This window comes from Numida meleagris, chromosome 3 (assembly GCF_002078875.1).
Source record: "Numida meleagris isolate 19003 breed g44 Domestic line chromosome 3, NumMel1.0, whole genome shotgun sequence".
Classification (NCBI taxonomy): Eukaryota; Metazoa; Chordata; class Aves; order Galliformes; family Numididae; genus Numida; species Numida meleagris.
The window spans coordinates 45,075,508-45,093,201 of NC_034411.1; the positions used below are offsets into that span (position 1 = coordinate 45,075,508).

A 17,694-nucleotide genomic window follows, 5' to 3' on the forward strand; every position below is an offset into this window, starting at 1 on the left:
GGCCTGGAGCTCAGAGATAAGACTTTAAGTCCAGCTGGAATTAGAAGCAATAGAATTAACTGGATTGCAATACTGTAAACCTTTTGGTTCAGATCCTGAAATGCCTCTGGATAGTAGTTCAAATCTCTTCCAGACTCAAGTTCAGCTTTGGGACCTATATGCAAGACAAACATTAGCAATGTCAAGGACTTTTTTAGAGCATGCACAGTAAAATAAACCTTATGTGGTTCAGCATGCTTTTCATTGTTGTGCAGTCTTATGTTTCTCTTAACACAGAGTGGAGGATGGATTGCTTGTTTCAAAAGGCTAATTTTTGATTTTGCTGGCAATTCAGTGTGTGATTATTTCTTTTAAAGGAAGACCGGGAAATTGTTTGAAAGGTCATTGCTTTTATAATAAATGAGGAAAGAATGAATGCAGCTGTCGTATACATATCAATTAAAGATAACAGGCATTGCTATCATGAAAAACATTAAACAGTTATAAATAAGCTGTTAAGGATTTAAGTGTTTTTTTTTGTTGTTGTTGTTGTTTTGCTTTGGTTTGCATTTTCTTCCCTTTCTCAGCTTGAACCCAATTAGTTTTTTCAGGGAAATGTTTTATGAGACCAGATGAGTGAAGACCTACTGACACATGTATAATTTCCATAAAATTGAGGATTTTTCTTGTGATCGTACCGTACCATTCGACGGAAGTGACCATGCATGAGTTGACAGATCATTTCTACTCTTACATGAATGCTGAGAAGTTAATTGCAAACCATGGTTGTAAAAGACAACAATTTGTTTCTTTTAGCTTAAAATCAAGTGGTCTCCTCTAGAGTAATGGAAAATACAATCTTTAAGTATGCTAAGCAGAAATAAAACATGTAAGTTTTGCTTGAAGTACAGAACTGATTTTTTTATGCAGTTTGTAGTATAGACAGTACTGGTTCAGGGAGTTTGATTTTTGATTATATTTGTATTTTAAAATCTGAGTAGAGAAGAAACGCTTCTCCTGATTTCAATGGAAAACATAAAACGAGCCAGTAGGATTACTTCCGTTTGTTATTTCTACATATATTTTTGTTTTAAATCAATGTTACTGTTAATATTTCTAATTTTATGTTAAATTATAGAGTATGCTAAATCTAAAAGTACGACCTTCTCAATAGTTCTTAAGAAATATGAAGGAAGCAAGTATATTATGGATTCAGAAACTGGTGGACAAAGAGAGTGTAATTCCCAAAGCTGCTCAGTAGGCAGGTGAGAGCTCTGAACAGAACAGAAGCCTGTTGGTTTTTTTTCTTTATTATGTCTTGTTTTGTGTTTTTTTCTTTGTTTGCTTTTTCAAATCCCTGTCCAGATCTACTCCTGTTAGAATCTGGACTGCGGTAAATTGATTACTACTAACTTGCCTTTTTCTGTTTTGTAATAGAATTGTGCTCAGGGATCATGTGACTCTTTATCTCAAAGCAACTACACCCAATAGGGATTTGTCTGATGTAGTGTGTAGGCTTTTGCACTGGATAATTAAATGCATACTAACAGTTACCATGCTTAAATATATATCTTTATTCTTTATAGTGGTGGAACCAGAGTTCTAGAGAATGTGACATATTTTGCAGAGGTTTTCTACCTAAAAAACAGTTTATGAAGCAGATGAGAGCTCCAAAATCAGAAAGTACGAATGTTCTCTACTTAATCATTTAAATTTTTAAGCTTTGAGAGTTGTTTTTTTTTGTTTTGTTTGTTTCGGTTTTAGCTCTGTATGTATTGTCAAAATGCACAGTGGCTTGAGAATATTTATTTGGTGTTCCAGCACTCTGCGAACTTGCATGACAGGATAACTTCTGACCTTGTATTGATAACTGAAATTGTTCAAGTGGAATCAGTGTAAGAAAATTTGTATGAATTAAAAGGAAGGTAACTACAATAATATATAAAATAGTAATCCTGTTACTAATGACTGTTACAGTTCTGTGTACCTGCAACACAACATTTTACTGATCTTGGGTGTTTCTTGTATTCTGAAGTAATGTAGGTAGGAGAAGAGACATTAGATTCTGTTTTATCTTGTTGCCAACAGGATGTTAAGACCAGGTGGCAACTTTTTAATCACTTTTCTTGGCATTTGTTTATAAACAAGGAAAGCTCCTCAGAAGTTGAGAGAGAAAGTAAAGAAACTTTTGAAGGTGATTATTTGGTTTTCTTCTAATACAGGAAGAATTCAGTGGTGTTGAACCTTGATTTTCATCAGACGCATTCACTGTGTAGTATCTGTTATCCATTTCTCAGAAGGAGATACTCCACTACCTTTCTCTACCTGCTGTGTGCACTCAGCAGTGGTGAAGAGACTGCGCGTGCTTTCTCTTTGCAGAGGGAAGCCATCACCTAAGATTATAATCATCTTGTTTACAGAGTTGCAGCTTTGAGCTATTGATTGCTCTGCAGATGTAATATCGGTTCAGACCAGAAGAGACGAAATTGTGAAATAAAGACCATAAAATAACAATGAAAAACATCTTGTACCTAATATGGAAACTGAACACTGAAGAAATGTTTAAGAACTGGAGTAGTGGAACACAGTTATAAACAGCAGTGGTACAGAATTGAATGTACTGGCTGGCACATGTGCTAGAGGAATGCTTGCAGTTTGTTTAGTAATATATAATGTACTGCATATCTATGTTCTGATTAAAATTGAAGTACTAGTTCTAGATCTGTTTCATTATTATGTCTTAATTTCTTAGATGAGTCTGCTAATGATGAATAAAAAGTAATGATTAAACTAGTTCATATGCACTAAAATGTGAATTAGTCATGATACTAATTCTAGTGAATCACCTCAATTTCATTTGTTGTCATGGTTTACACTGAGTTGTAGGCAAGGAAAACAACATCATAATGATAGATGCTGATAGTCCTGCATTATAAAATGCTAACATAATTTAGTAATTTGTTCTCTTTGTGACAAAAGAAAAAGGTACTAAAAGAGATTGCAGTAAGAGAAAAGGAAACTGTCTTCAGAATAAAATGTAATAAAGTCTGTGGAAATGCAGATGAGTTTGCAGTGCAAGGTAGAAGTATTGAAGGTTAAATTCATTTCTGAGGGCTTGCTCAAAAAAAAAAACCTACTAAGAAATGATTAGAATACTTACTGTGTAAGAGGTCTTAAATGACTGAAAGCATTTAAAGCTGAATGCAAGTCCTAACCAACATAAATAGAATGTAGCTATCATTTCTTCAAAACTAAAATATTTTTCACTTATATTGTTCAGAATTCAGTGAAAATCTGAAGTTTAACCTGAAATTAAATGATATTTTATGTAGCTTCTAGGTTATCTATCCTGAATTACGTATTTTCAGAATAGCTTGGTAGCAGTTACATATTGCTATACATACTTTACCTTCACGGGGAGAAGAAAATTTATTCATAACATCCATGACTGGAATATTACTCATTTTATATTTAAGAATCTCATTCTAAGATGTGCAAGGAAACCAGAAATTAAATCTAGGAAAGCACTGATGAACCTGTAACATGGTGCCTTACTCACCTGCCTTATAAAACTTGCAGGTGTCTCTCTCTTCAGAACACTGGAAAGTGGGAATTTGATAGTTACAACTAAAAGTCTTATTCAAACAAATCAACTACTAGAAATAAATGAAAGATTCATGGTGGATACAAAGAAATTAGACATTTCTTCAACTTAATCTCCTTCAAAACATTCACAGAGGTGTCTTATGTACAAACAAGATTGAGTTCTTGCAAAATTCCAGGGTAGAGGCACCCCTTACTTTCATATGGAGACCTCCTCAAGAGCTGTTTCTGTCAGAGCAAGAGTTGGCTTCAAATGCTTCTTTAGCTTGAGTTTGTTCATCTCTTCTGTGGTTTAGGTGAACACTCATAAAGAGATTAACCTGAACGCCTCTAGGGATGGGGCAAATGCCTCAAGGCCAGTCTTGATGGGTGATCTAGTGATTGGCAACCCTGCCCACAGCAGGGGAGTTGAAACAATATGATCTTTGAACCCAAGCCATTGTATGATTTTCCATCTGTTCTGGTTAAGCTGTGCCAGTGCGTAGAATAAAATTCAAGAAGAATTCCAGGATGGAAGAGAAGGAAAAAAGGCTGCAATCTTTAAAGCATTGCTTTGGAAGTAGCAGTTATCTGTTAATCTGATACTAGACTGCAGGAATATACCTTAGCATTAGCTAACAGTGTTATTAAGTGGCTATTTTGTGTCAAGTTGAAACTTGCCTGTATATGCAATACCACAATGTCTGTGACGGTGTCCTGAACTTCACTTGTGTGCTGGATTTCTAGGTCACACATCTTAAATTAGTGAAGCTAGCAATAGACGTCTTCAGTTAACGCTTGTCGGCTTCAAGGAGTTTAACATGGCAGATCAGATAAAGATAAATTAAAAGTACTATAATCCAAAATAGGTTCTTAGATCTTGAATTTTCTGCTGTGAGAGGAGATCTTGTATAAGACCTTTTGTGACAGAATCATGCGACAGTTACGCAGCAGTTTTATTGTAAAGAGGTGAATGCTTGTTTGCCTCTTTCTGCTTTTTGTTTTGTTGGTCCTTTTCCCTGTTTTTTCTTTATTTCTTCCTAGACTGTCATATTTATCGCTCACATTGGTGTTCCTACGCTAAGACGTCTGCCTGCTAGCTGAGGTTTTTGTCTTAGAGATGGGATCAGTCATGAAGTTTTTACAGACATGCCTGTTATGGCTTTAATTTAATGGCTTTAATTCTTCAACACAAGTTAAATGTGTGAGCAAAGTGCTTAAATATTGCTCACTATTAAAATTATTGAACAGTAACATTTCTGCAATAATAATAACCATAAATGAATCTTGAATAATTCTGAATAATCCACCAGATGTAGGGTTTTCTGTATTTCTGAGAGGTGAAAGATATATTCACTTGTAAATAGCTTAATGGATAGGTGAAGTTTACAACAACTTTATCATCAAGGAAAATCGTAGCAAAGGTAGCAATGCCAGGCTTTAACATAGTTTATTCTTTGATTTTGTTTTTTTTTTCTTTTTTTAATTTTTATATCCTATTATCTTTCTTCTGGAATTTAGAAATGTTGAAATTGGTAAGGTTTTGTCTTTCATAGTTTCTGATGATGTGTAAAATCAAAAATGGACTGTCTAGCAATCTATATTCTACAGGTACTGTAGCGTGTAATCTTGATTTTACAGTTTCATGTAAGTATAGTAACTGAAAAATTTGCTTGAGCACCTTAAGGAAGTTGTCTATTGCTTGTGGCCTCTCTGTCTCATGAGAGACATAAGTCTCTCACAAGACTTATGTATTGATTGAGAAATTTATTCTTAGAATTCATTAGGATTTTTCTGCTTTTTTCTTTCCATGAAATTATCTGGCATACTCAGTGCATGGGCACTCCCGCGTAGAATGAGTGCTTTAAGAGTAAGCGGATGAGTCACGGTGAGAGGACTTCACTGGATGTTGTCTACAGTGGGAATGCTCTAGCTTAGCTCTTAGCTGAGATGCTTTAAAATACTTCTTGAGGAAAAATATTTGAACTCAAATGATGTGACATGCAATTACCAAATCTGAATCAATTTATTACTGTGGAATATTAATGAATCTTGGTTTTTCTATTTACCTACGTGGTTTATTACTTTTGTTTAACTATAACTCAATTTGTGTTGCAAGATGTCTTAAGTACTATTAGTAGGAAAATGTTAATTATAGTTCTTTGTTTTTATATGGACTTACTTCAGACTTACTGTGTATTTTATTTTTTTTCTTGTGTTTTTGTGCACTAGTTTATTCGGTTCATGTATTTCCTATGCAGGCACAGATTATGGATCTTTGGATTGCAGCACTGTCCAGGTAGTCCCTAAGTAAAACATACGAAGTTACTTAAATATTTCTGTGGAATGATAAAATTGTGAGATGAAATTGTATCATTTGATACGGAATTTTAGTTGTAACTCAAACATGAAAAACTTTGACAAAGAAAATACATCTTCTATCTACTCTGTTCTGAAATACTCTTTATTGTGGATTACAGAATCACAAACAATTTTACATGCTGAATTTCAAATATCTTCTAGAGGCACTAATTCATGGGTGTCCAACCTTTCAGACTGAATGAAGAGGAATTGTCAGCTGCATATATGTAGATTGCACCAAAAGTAATGCATATTATTTCCAAGGAAACTCCAACTGATACAAAGAGCACAATGACACTATGGAATAGAGCAGGTTCTCAGCTACAAAACTTTTTTTTTTTTTTAGCAGTCACCACCATTAGCTATGCATTTTTGCCAGTGATGAACAATAGTTTGCATGCCACGCTTGTAAACATTTGCACCAATGGAGGTAACCCAGTCACCACTGCTGAAATGCACCACCCGCTGTCTCACTGTGCTCACATCCACTGCGTGGTCTCTGTAAACATTCAGCAACATCGATCAGTGTCAACAGGTGCCATTTTTATGCATGGAGGAATTCAGTGACAACCCTTTGCTTCAGATGCACTTCCATGTCAGATGCCATTTCGTCAGACTGCCCCTCTGCTGTGTCGCACAGCAATGACATGTAAGAGAATATTGGTGGGAAGGTTCAACCTCAACTGCCATGCCACCAGCATCTGCCTCTGACATTGTGGATCACCAGAATAAAATAGGAGGCATTACTTTCAGAGCATCTCTCGTAAAATATATATAGTTAGTATATAAGTAACGACTTATTTTAATCTTTAGCATTTGTAGTAAAACAAAAAAAAAGAGGGCAACAAAGCCATAAAACCAGTGGGATCTTTGTCCCTGTTTTTGTGAAGCTAGCGTGTCAGTCTTGTTCAGTGGCAGAGGTTGCAGCTCTTAGTGAGCTCTCAGGTGTTTGTCAGAGATTTTTGATGAAATTTTACTTCTCCTGTACTTCATCCTTCAAAACAGTTCACAAATGTATGTACTGCCAAAAAGCAGTGACATGAGTAAAGCGTGACTGTGAAGTGAGGGCTATTTCTCTCTGCTAATAGAGGGCTTATAAAGGTCTCGTGAAGAGACATGATCAGATTTTCGAGTTGAATGTCTGATTGCAACTCCATACATTTCAGTTGAAAATTTGCAAGTAGTTTATTTATGTCAACTGAAAATATGATTGCAGAAATACAAAAAAATTTGATTTTTTTCAGCAATCTTGAAACTGTTCTCAAATTCCTTTATCAAAATGGAAAGCACAGCTGCATATTTTTTGCTGTTAACAGGACTGTGTTTAGCCAGTGCATCAAAACACGTACAATTATTTGCCGGCACTTGAGTTAGCACTGCACTGCGCCCTGCCTGTGCCCTGGTTTCAGCACGGATCGTGCTCCTAGCATACCTGTGTTGGGTTGTTGCTGAGCAACGGGTACGCACCTGGGGCTGAGTGGGGCTGCTTGGCGGCAAGAGCCGCCGCCATGATGGCACAGGGCAGGAGGCGGCTGCGGGACAGGCTGGGCCAGGTCACATGCCTGTATCATCTTAATGATAAATAATTGTTGTTTTTGGCTTGTGCCGAACTGTGGTCTGGTGAGCCCTGCAGTGAGCTGAAGGGGAGCCCTGGCCTGTGGGCAGGGGCCCTGGGAGTCTGCCTCCTGCAGCCAGGCCCTGGCAGTGTCTGAGGACAAGGGTCTTTCCTGGGCTTGCTCTTCACAGCCCAGCCTGGAAAGTTTGATGGCTGACATCCGTGTACTGAAGGTAGCTGCCATTTTTGAGGAAGCCAAGGTATGAATAAAGTTTTAATTCATGTTTAGTTCATTTACACCTTTGTAAGTATGACTTGTAGGGTGGAAAGGAAGAGAACATGAACAGCATTTTAGATAGGTTTCAGAAATAGTCTTTGCACTTTCTAATTTCAGCCAAAGCCGTTTAATTCTCCAATTAATGTTTTTAATGTAGAGAGTTGTAGCTTGAACAACAGGTGGGTTGCCTCTCCTGCTCAGATAAGGTCAGCTCAATATGGCCCAGAAGAAGCGTCTTTGAAGCTTTGACTTCTCATAACTGTAAGCTCCTTTGGCTCATACTGATTTAGCCTCTTTAAGAAGACTCTTGAGAAGTCATTATGGCAGTGACAGCAACCAAAGCCTGAGGGTCTGATATCTTTTAATTTTTTATTTAGCTCCTGGATATATGAGCCTCAGTAGAATCTGCTGATGTTATATCATTTTAAAAAAAAAGTATTTAATTGTTAAAATTTCAACCAATATAATAGATGCATTACATCTTTAGAGAGTTACAAGCATTTTCCCCTGCTCTGTTTTCTTCTTTCAATATTGACCGTGCATATAATGCTATCTAGACAAAGGCAGAATCATATATTTTGACTCTGTAGGTTAGGAGTCAGTAGTTTGTGTTACTTGGGTAGTGTTATTTTAATTTATTTAGGATAATCTATCTCCATTTCTTCTTTCTTAAACTTGTTATCTCTTTTCCTTTCTAGATTCTATATGCCTATCAGGCAACAACCATATTCTTTTAGTTTAATTTTTCAGGTGCCATTGGACTTGAATTTGTATTCTTTTTGCCCCTTTTTGGTGAGAAGGGGTTATTTTTGGACACGTCTTTTATAGTCTTAACAATCAGTTTTATGCCCGTATTAGGCAAAAACTGGCAACAGAGTGCCTACTTTAAAATACTTCTGATGTACAGATGATTCTGGAGACATTTATCTCAATGTCTTTCTATGAAGCCTTGTTATCTAGTTGAAATAGTGGGATTACACCTATAAATCCATGTCCTAGAATAAAATATGAAACAAGAAAAACCAGAACTTCTTAAAAATTTCTTAATAGGCTTTTTTTAAATGATTATACCTATAATTAGAAAGGGAAAGTAATGATTAATAAAATAATGATATAAATTATTTCACTACAATTACCTGCTTTTTCACATAGGTATGTTATTCTCTGATGTTTGATTTGAAATGACGAGCATACAGGGAGTCTTCCTAATTACACAACTTCATGTGGCTCAGCAAATTGTCAGCTACTTCATTTCCAATGACTTATAACTATTGACATAAAACTGTCAATTTGCTAAGTAAGTAGAGCACTCTTCAAGGAAAATTTCATCATTAAGATACCAGTATAAATCAAACTGGTATCTTCAATCTTGTGAAGACTTAAGACGTGATTAGCTGTGCTTTACTATTATTTTTTCATATGAATGAAGCTATGCATGTGCTTTATTGTTCTAATGATCAAAATCAATAATAATAAAAGATAGTTACATTGTCTGCATTTATCTGTTTATCATAAGAATACTTCTCAGTTGCTACTGTGTTTGGGGGCCAGAACTGGTTCCTCTTATTCTGGTACTGAAAGCAGTTAACAGCAGGGATATCTGCACTAAGGTATCAGTATGGAATGCCGAAAATGGTTTGTTTGTTTGTTTTCAATACTTGCATTTTGGGGAACCTTCTCATTTCCTCAAGCTACTAAAATCATGATGAGAGGGGCACCATCCGAGTGTTAACTTTTCATATGCTCTCATTTAGGCAGGTTAATAGCCAGTATTGTACAAAAGTGCTTGCATGGCTTGCATTAGATTTAGCCCTTCTTCAGTGACTATGCTGACTTTAAACCTTCTCAAGTACCTAGAATTATTTCTTACATTACTTTAAAAATCCTTTTGCATTAATACTTGTCCCTTGGTTGGGTCATTTGCTCAACATTTTCATGATTTATGTCTCTCATGTACGTATTAGCAGGTACAAAGATGTATTTTAATGATATTCTGCTGCATATTGTTCACTAGGGGAGAATATAAAGCAGGAAAAATACAAAGCATTAAATACATGGATAGTTTTCAGCCTTTTAAATGATTCAAAGTCTTTGAATTACTGGATTACATTGCTGACCTCTGTTTCTGACCTTTCCCTGACTTCACAGGTCAACAATTCTGTCAGCAACTTCACTTTGAATAATTTGTCATCTGAGATCTCTAAAACTACTTCTGTTTGCAGAGATTTTCTTGTTGTTAAGTGTTTGGCTGAAATCCATTCATCATTCTACAGTATGAAGTCAGTTACTGGCTTTGGGATGGCAAGTATACTGGAGGTACAGTGTACTGTCTGTTTTGCAGTCCACCCGTACAGTATATGGCAGAATGGGTATAGGTTTCCAGTATTTCCCTCATACATGGAAAAAAAACACTTCCATCGTCCCTGTCCTTCATGTACTGCATAGGAGCTTCCATTCAAATCTGATGTGCCATTTGCTGATTTTTAATTTTTTTTTTCCACGTCCTCCCTGTCAAAAAAGTAAAGAACAGCTACCATATTCCCAAAGCGTGAAAATTCCCACACCAGTTTGTATGGGAAATATTCAGTTGCATTTGACATTATCTTTTCTAAATTCAGTGATATACTGATATTCTTCCTGTAGATCTTTATTCTGTTTATTTCTATTTTGTACACCGGAAAATGCCTGCTCTGGTATATTCTTGTATAGCTTTTCTCTGTGACTATGCACGAGAGGGGCAGTTGGTTTAATCTTGCAATCAGAAGGCTTTGTCCTTCTCACAGTGCATTCTTGATTAATGTAAACTAATAATTACAGGCACTAGAGCATGCAGAATTGTACCAGCACAAGTGATTGACTGCTCTGCAGTTTGAGAGACTTTTCTAAGACTTGAGAAAGAGCAACAGAAAAATTGCATTTCAAAGTGCTTGTCTCACCAAAATTCCTAATTTTATTTTGGCACAATTATGGAAATGAAGCTTAGTAGTGCTGTCATTGGAGAAACATTAGCACTCGTAGTTCAGAGTTTTTCAAGGACATATGTCTTTTTTCTATTTTTTTGAAGGTGGCAAACTAAAATTCTCAAACATAGTACATCTTTTAAGTATATTGCATTATCACTGATTATAAAATATTACCATCAAGAATGCCAAGCACAGGTCTGGGAAATGAGAATTGCTCTTATTACAAATATGGAAAGTAAAGCATGGATGGAGGTGGTGGTGGTGTTTTACACACACACCGCACACACCTGAGTAATGTTATCAGAAGAGCTAAGTACATCTGACTTTCTTTTAGTTTGTATGCCTTTTGCTGCACTTGATGAAAAGAAGTGGATGTTGTACTTTTATTTTCTGAAACAAAACTAGGAAGTTGTGAGCTACAGTGAGTGAACAGTTGAATAGTTGCTGATGGTGTGGGACTGTGATACTAGTTCACTGTGAATATGCTTTTAACATTCCTTAAGTGAAAGATAACACATTCTCATTTCAAATGGAGCTGGTTCTTGTGAAAACTAATCATGTGAATGAGAAATGTCCAAAGGAAATGATTGCAGCATGTGAGAGTGCTAAGTTCACAGCATGCCATGTAGTGCACTAGCTTGCCCTTGTAGATGGGACCTCAGGAAAGTAACCAAGAAACTCAAGTAATATTGCTGTTCCTATCAGTAAGTAATAAGATACTGCCATATTAAACATATTTGGAGTTGATCGCATGCTAGTTGCAATTATTGAAGTTTAACGAGTGAATATTACATGAATTCTATTCTGGTTTCTATAAGGATATTTACTTGATTATATTTTGCAACTCAGCTGCTGCATTCACAAATGCTAGGATGCTGTGGCATAATCACTTCTTAGTTTTTTTTCTGATTATTGACCTGATCCTGCAAACTATGGAATACTTGGGAATCTTTCTATTGGAATAATTCTAGTAAAGTTAAAGGACTAACAAACTTAAAAAAAAATAAAAATAAAAAAAATTTGGCTTGAAATGTTTTCTACTTATGCAATCAGTGTAACCAGTGCCATAGCTGATGAAATTTGCAGAACTGTTTCTACTCGTGATACTTAAATTACCTTATTGAGTAGCAATTGTGGGACTCTTGTGTGTGTGCTGGCATAACACTGTTGACTTTGAAAGTCTTAATATCATGCAGGTGAAAGCAGAATTAATGATTAAGGAAGGATGATGTAACAGGGAGATTTACTGTAGATATTATTAACGGGATCAGAAAAATTGTGGGTGTTAGGATGTGTTTGTTTAAAAAAAAAAAAGCACTCTTTCTTCTTACTACTTGTCCTTCTTTTCTAGCACCCCCTTCCAGAACATAAGTTACATAAGGATTATCCAAAGATAATTGAAAATACTTAGAACATATTTTTCTAGTTTAGAGGAACTAATAAATGCATGCAAACACATGGGACTATGAAGGAAGGATAGATTTTTAAGGAAATATTACCTTGTTAGTCTTACTTGTGTTTGACAAGTCAGGAAGTAGCACAGTATCTTTATGGAATAAAATTATATACCTGAACAGGAAAAACGCATGACACCCATTAGCTGCTACTTGACTAGATGATGGTAGTGTCTAACATGCTCAGTAAACCAAAAGCTTAGAAGTGCATGAAAAAAAAAAATGATAATGGGGTATTTAAATTGCTTCAATGTAAATTAGGTAAGTGTCAAGTCAGAACATGATCCCAAGATTAAGCTTTTAGGCGCTGTTGGAGTGTCTTACAGAAAAGTTGTTGCAATAACCTGCAAGGGAAGATCATGCAGTGTACCCCACTTGTAGTATTAAGAACATGTGTCCTTTATCAGAGACTGTAGTATATTTACGTTCAGCATCATCCAGCAGTCTGAGAAAGCCACAGATATTGTGCTTAATCTCAAAAAAGAGAAGAGGCGTATAATTAAGGATACTTCTTTCAAAGAAGTCAGTTGAAAAGAGTTAAATTTTCCAGGAGACATAGAAATGAATGGACATGGAAAGAATCAAAAATTATGCGAACAGAAATTTAAGGAGGACTGAAAGGAAGCTACAATGCCTAAACTGTGGGGAGAGAGAAAGAAAAAGGAAAGAAGGGTTATTAGAATCGAGGGGTTCTCTCTCAGAAAAATAATACAAATAATTAGGTTAAAAAAAGTAGTTTAGGTGACTTAAATATTTTAGTGCAATTATGCAAGTAAAAAAAAAGATTTTAACTTGCAAACAGCAGAAAAACTGACAAGTTCTTTTGAAGTATAGCAAAAAGCAGATTTAGCCTGTTCATCTATTTATGGGGATAAACAAGTGTGTGCGCTATGGAGGAAACTAGAAAGTACCCATTAGAACCCCTCTGTGGATTTGGCACAGGACCTTTTGTTGGTAAGGACAGTTACTGGAGCAAATGGAAGGAAAAAACATAGCCAGAGTTAGACGGTGCTCAGGAGTTCCAAAAGACTGAATATGAAATAGCAAAACTTCGAACAGAATTTAAAATCTCGTTCGCCAAATCCTTCTGGTGTCTTAAGACTGGTAAGCGCTTGATGTAACTGATGCATAAAAGAACAGAGAAAATTTCAGGACAAATCCAGAAAGTTGGGACTAGTAAGCGTGAAACCTGGACTGAATGAAGTAGGAGAAAATAGTGTGGGGAATCTGTGGATATATAAGTATGTGATATCAAGTATGTGATATAACTTGGGCCTTTTTTAAGGTTTGGTCATGACTTAACAGCATTCCTCTTAAGAGTTCTCTGGAAGTATAAACAACTGTGTGAATGAGACATTACAGTTATTACAAGGTACTTGGCTTTCCGAAAGATATTGATATCGTTTCCTAAGTAGTGGCTTTAAGGAAACAAAACTGTCATATAAGACTTTTGCACGGACAGGCAATTTACTGAAAGGAAAGAAGGGAGAGCTACAATGACCAGTCTTCATAGGGGAGTTAGGTGAGTAGTGGCATTCCTCAGTTATCTATGTAGAAACAAATATTGTTTATGGTATGGTTTGCATGAAAAGGTGTATAGTACACTGATTAAGCTTTTGCACAGTAAATACTTCAGTATAATAAAAAATGATGTCTGATTGAAGAAATGCAGAATGAAGATCTTAGGATGCTCAATTACTAGTCAGTGAAGTAGCAGGTAGAATTAAATGCTTGTTAATGTGAAGTGATGTGCACTGCTAAAATAAATGTGGATTGTATATATACATGATGTATTTTGAGAACTTAAAATTCAGGAATGATATCTAGGAGGTATGACATATAATTCCAACTAAATGCTACCTGAGTTCTTAGTACCAATCAGTGAAATCGATCACGTTAGTAATTTTTAGGAAAGAAATAAAGAATAAATTCAGAAACACCATCTTTCCATATGTAGATTTTGAATACTGATGGCATTGTGGTCCCAAATGCTCTTGAGATTTAAGAATATTAAATATTTTATTGATATTTTATTAGGTGCTCTTTTCCATATGTGTAGATATATTTACGCTTTGTATCTATTTGACTGGCTAATTTTTATTGTCTACACAATAAATTTTAACTGATATGAGATTAATATTAAAATAAATGCTGATAGCGTTAATTTTAGAAATTTCCTATATGCTGGTATTTTTATAAATGTTTCTATACATGTCTTTGTATATGCATTCTTATCTGATGTATCTTGTTAACCACAGTATTTTGCAGATATAGAATATTAATGATGCTAATAGTAATCTTTAAATTTACTTTCTGTGTTTTCTAGTGTACTTAGCGATGAACAGTTACTTAAACAGGAAAATACAGAAAAGCTACTTAACCTGTTTTTTGTTATGCTCCAGTATTTCTGTGTATTCCAACTTTTGTGTCCTTGTTTTTCTCCTTTTTGCCTTCAGTAAACTATAGGCCATCCAGAAGATGAGTCTTTGTAGCCTTTTTAATAATGATTCATTCACAGTTTTAAGCTGAGAAGCCACCTCCTGTTGGACTCCTGCTCACAGTGTTGAATGCAGAATGGAGGGGCTGTATATGTTAATGACTAAACTTTACTCATGAATATTGTCATCTGATTGTATTCTTCCAGCATTAAATTAATAAAACTCTCTAAAAAAACCCCTTAAAAGGAATGGGGACAGGAAAAGAGGCAACAAAGCCAACTTTTAAATGTTTACATATTAAGTATGTAAAAACCCTCATATGTTTTGTTTCTCTCTGAAGGGCCCATCTTGCTGGGATGATGTGCTGATTCCAAACAGAATAACTGGTGTTTGCCAGTCCCCAAAGTGCAGTGGAAACATAGCGGTAAGACAGTCATATTTTCCCCAAGTTTTGTGGCACTTCTGAGAATAATAATTTATAGTAATTCTACAAATTCTAGTTATTAGAATTGTGGAAATTAATGTAAATTGTTATGTAGGGTATGTTTTAGAGAAGGTGTAGCTTTGGGTAACATATATCTTGAGTTTTTAGCAAGAGGAGGAACTTCGTCAGTTTCTATTTAGGATGAAGGAGGAAATTGTTTTATGTGATTACTTTTGGGGGAGCTCTTAAGTACTCGAGTATATATACCTTAAATGCAGAATTTAATGGTCATAAAATATTTATGCCAATGCTTAGTTCATTATTTTTTTTTTTTGTGTTAACGCTCTGAAAGCTTCAAATTGTTGTCATCTTGTAAATCAGATCTTTCATATCAGAGATTTTGAAACGTTTTCGCAGAAGCTGATTCTTCACGCTGCTGGTTACTTTACCTGTTCTGCCGCATGTTCATCTATGTTTATTCAGTTTGTTTCTCAGTGACATCAGTGAAAAGCCTGAGTAAGAAAGAGGTGCTTGCTCTCTCTGGTGTAGTCTTCTCTTTGTCTTCCCTAGCTACCTAACAAGGCAGTTGTGAAATGGAGCATTCATGCAGTTCCATAGGCCTCCTTGGCCATATTGTTCCAATATCCTCCTTGGCCACAGATAGTGTCAGGAAGCATTTTATCTAGCTTTAGGCACCATGCAGTTGTTTTAACCTAATGGGATTTTTGTCCATCTCTGTGTACAGCCAGCAGAAACTGATGCCTTGGAGCTTCGGGCTTCTTCACTATACTCCTTATAGTAGTGTCTCAGTCAGTCTTATTAAAGTAGCAGGTGCTAGTCATTCTCTTCCATGCATCAGCCTTATTGAGCATTGCTAGGTGTGTAAAAGGAAAGATCAATCTCACATCATCCATTTGTCTCTACACCATGAAGCTGATGTGGTTGCTGATGCTGCAGCTGTGGAACACTCAAGACACTTTTTAAACAAACTTCAAATATATTGGCTGTAAAAATTGAGAAGTTGACTTCAGTCGATTCACGCTGGCTCATTTAAGATGGAGATAAACTTGAAGTCTTTCAAGCTGTTTCACAAACTGGGACCCGTCCCTAAATTAGTTAAAAGCTTAAACCTTTGGTAGCTGTCTCAAAATGTTTTCAGCCAAAAGCACTTAATGTATTTTTTTTCTCCAAGCTGTTTTTCTTAGAATTTTTTGCATAGGTCCATCCAAAGACCATTGAAACAGATGTTACTTAAACTGTAGATATTTCTCTCACATGAGCATTATTTAGTTACAGCCTGAATAGCTTTACCTGTACTTATTGTTGTTTAGCTGGATAGCCAAACGTTGCTCTTTTACATACAGAAACGCACCATGGTTTGTTTCTCAAACCAGTAAATATATGAATGCTTTACTGATATGTGAGAGTTGAAATTTGTTAGCAAAAACGACTTATGAAGAAATGACATCATCCGAGCCCCAAAGTCCTTCATTTGCTGAACCTAAGAGTTATCAGAAAACTCGTTGGAGGTAGGTGAAATCTTGTTTTTATAGGAAAAGAGCCATTTTTTCCTCACGCAGGAACGTAATTCTACCTTTAGAAGTCACAAAAAGCTATAAAGCTGAAGTATGGGTTTCACGTGTGATTGCAGGCCTTTTTCTGATAGGATTAATTAAAGGAAGAAACAGATGTCCATTATTGTCAGCTAGTGTATTCTTAAACTAGAAACATGTCCAAACTGCTGCATAACCAAGAAGATTACTGATAAACTTAAAGAAGGAATTAAGTTCCCATTTCCCTTGGAAAAAAAAAGGCAGAAATTAACTTATTCTTATGAACTTAGTTCTCTTTTCTAGTGTGAAGGGTGCGCATTGGTATGTAAAGTACTGACTCAAGGCTTTCCAGTATTTCTTCAGTATTAGTAAGATTTTTCAAATAATCTTAGAACTGTTTTGTACGAAACACTTGAATGAGGAAATTGCTACTAGTGGAAATCACACTAGATTTTTCAAACAAGATAAAAAGGAGAAAAAGACATTAAAAATAGTGCAATGATGTAAAATATAAATATAATGTATTATACCACATGGTTCAAATCCAAATGCGTGTTTTCTCAGAGCTTAACAGTGCCTGCAAGTCAGGAAAATAGAAGTGAGTTATTAGAGCAGCAGTTATCTGGAGGAGTCGCATTCACTCACACAGTGTATGCCTTTCTATTCCCTGGTCTCCAACTTCCATTGTTATGTTTGGTAAAAAAAAAAAATAATTGAACTTATTTTGAATGCCCGCGGGTTAACAATTTTTATATAGCATTACATAGAAAAGTGGCTGAGAGAAGCTAAGTGGCAGCCACTCCTAGAAGAGGTTACGTCTTTTATGACATCAGAATTGAAATCTTTATGACTTATGATTTTAGCTGATTCTCTCAGAACGTAGCAACAACCTCCTTCTTACAAAGTCTACATGGATTTTCTTCTGTTCACTTGGCACTTTCAGACAGGAGAGACAGAGTCTTCCCTGTGGTCTTCAGGAAGTTCAGTCTCCAAGGAAGAGAAATCCTGTACCGATACGTAGCAGTACTGCTCCGAATCATGACTACGTAGCGCCAGTCCTGACTTAGCATTTGGCAAATACAGTTAGGGCTGTGAAAACCGTACAGAA

At 35.8% G+C, this 17,694-nt stretch overlaps 1 protein-coding gene across 2 annotated transcripts in view; it reads left to right on the plus strand.

Annotated features, from left to right (window-relative positions):
- PRKN (parkin RBR E3 ubiquitin protein ligase) overlaps window positions 1-17,694 on the plus strand; it is a 712,245-nt gene that overhangs the window by 318,141 nt on the left and 376,410 nt on the right. For both annotated transcript variants that reach the window (XM_021391068.1, XM_021391066.1), the window contains exon 5: window positions 14,950-15,033. In XM_021391068.1, the coding sequence (XP_021246743.1) occupies window positions 14,950-15,033 (84 nt within the window). The remainder of the gene's footprint in view (window positions 1-14,949; window positions 15,034-17,694) is intronic.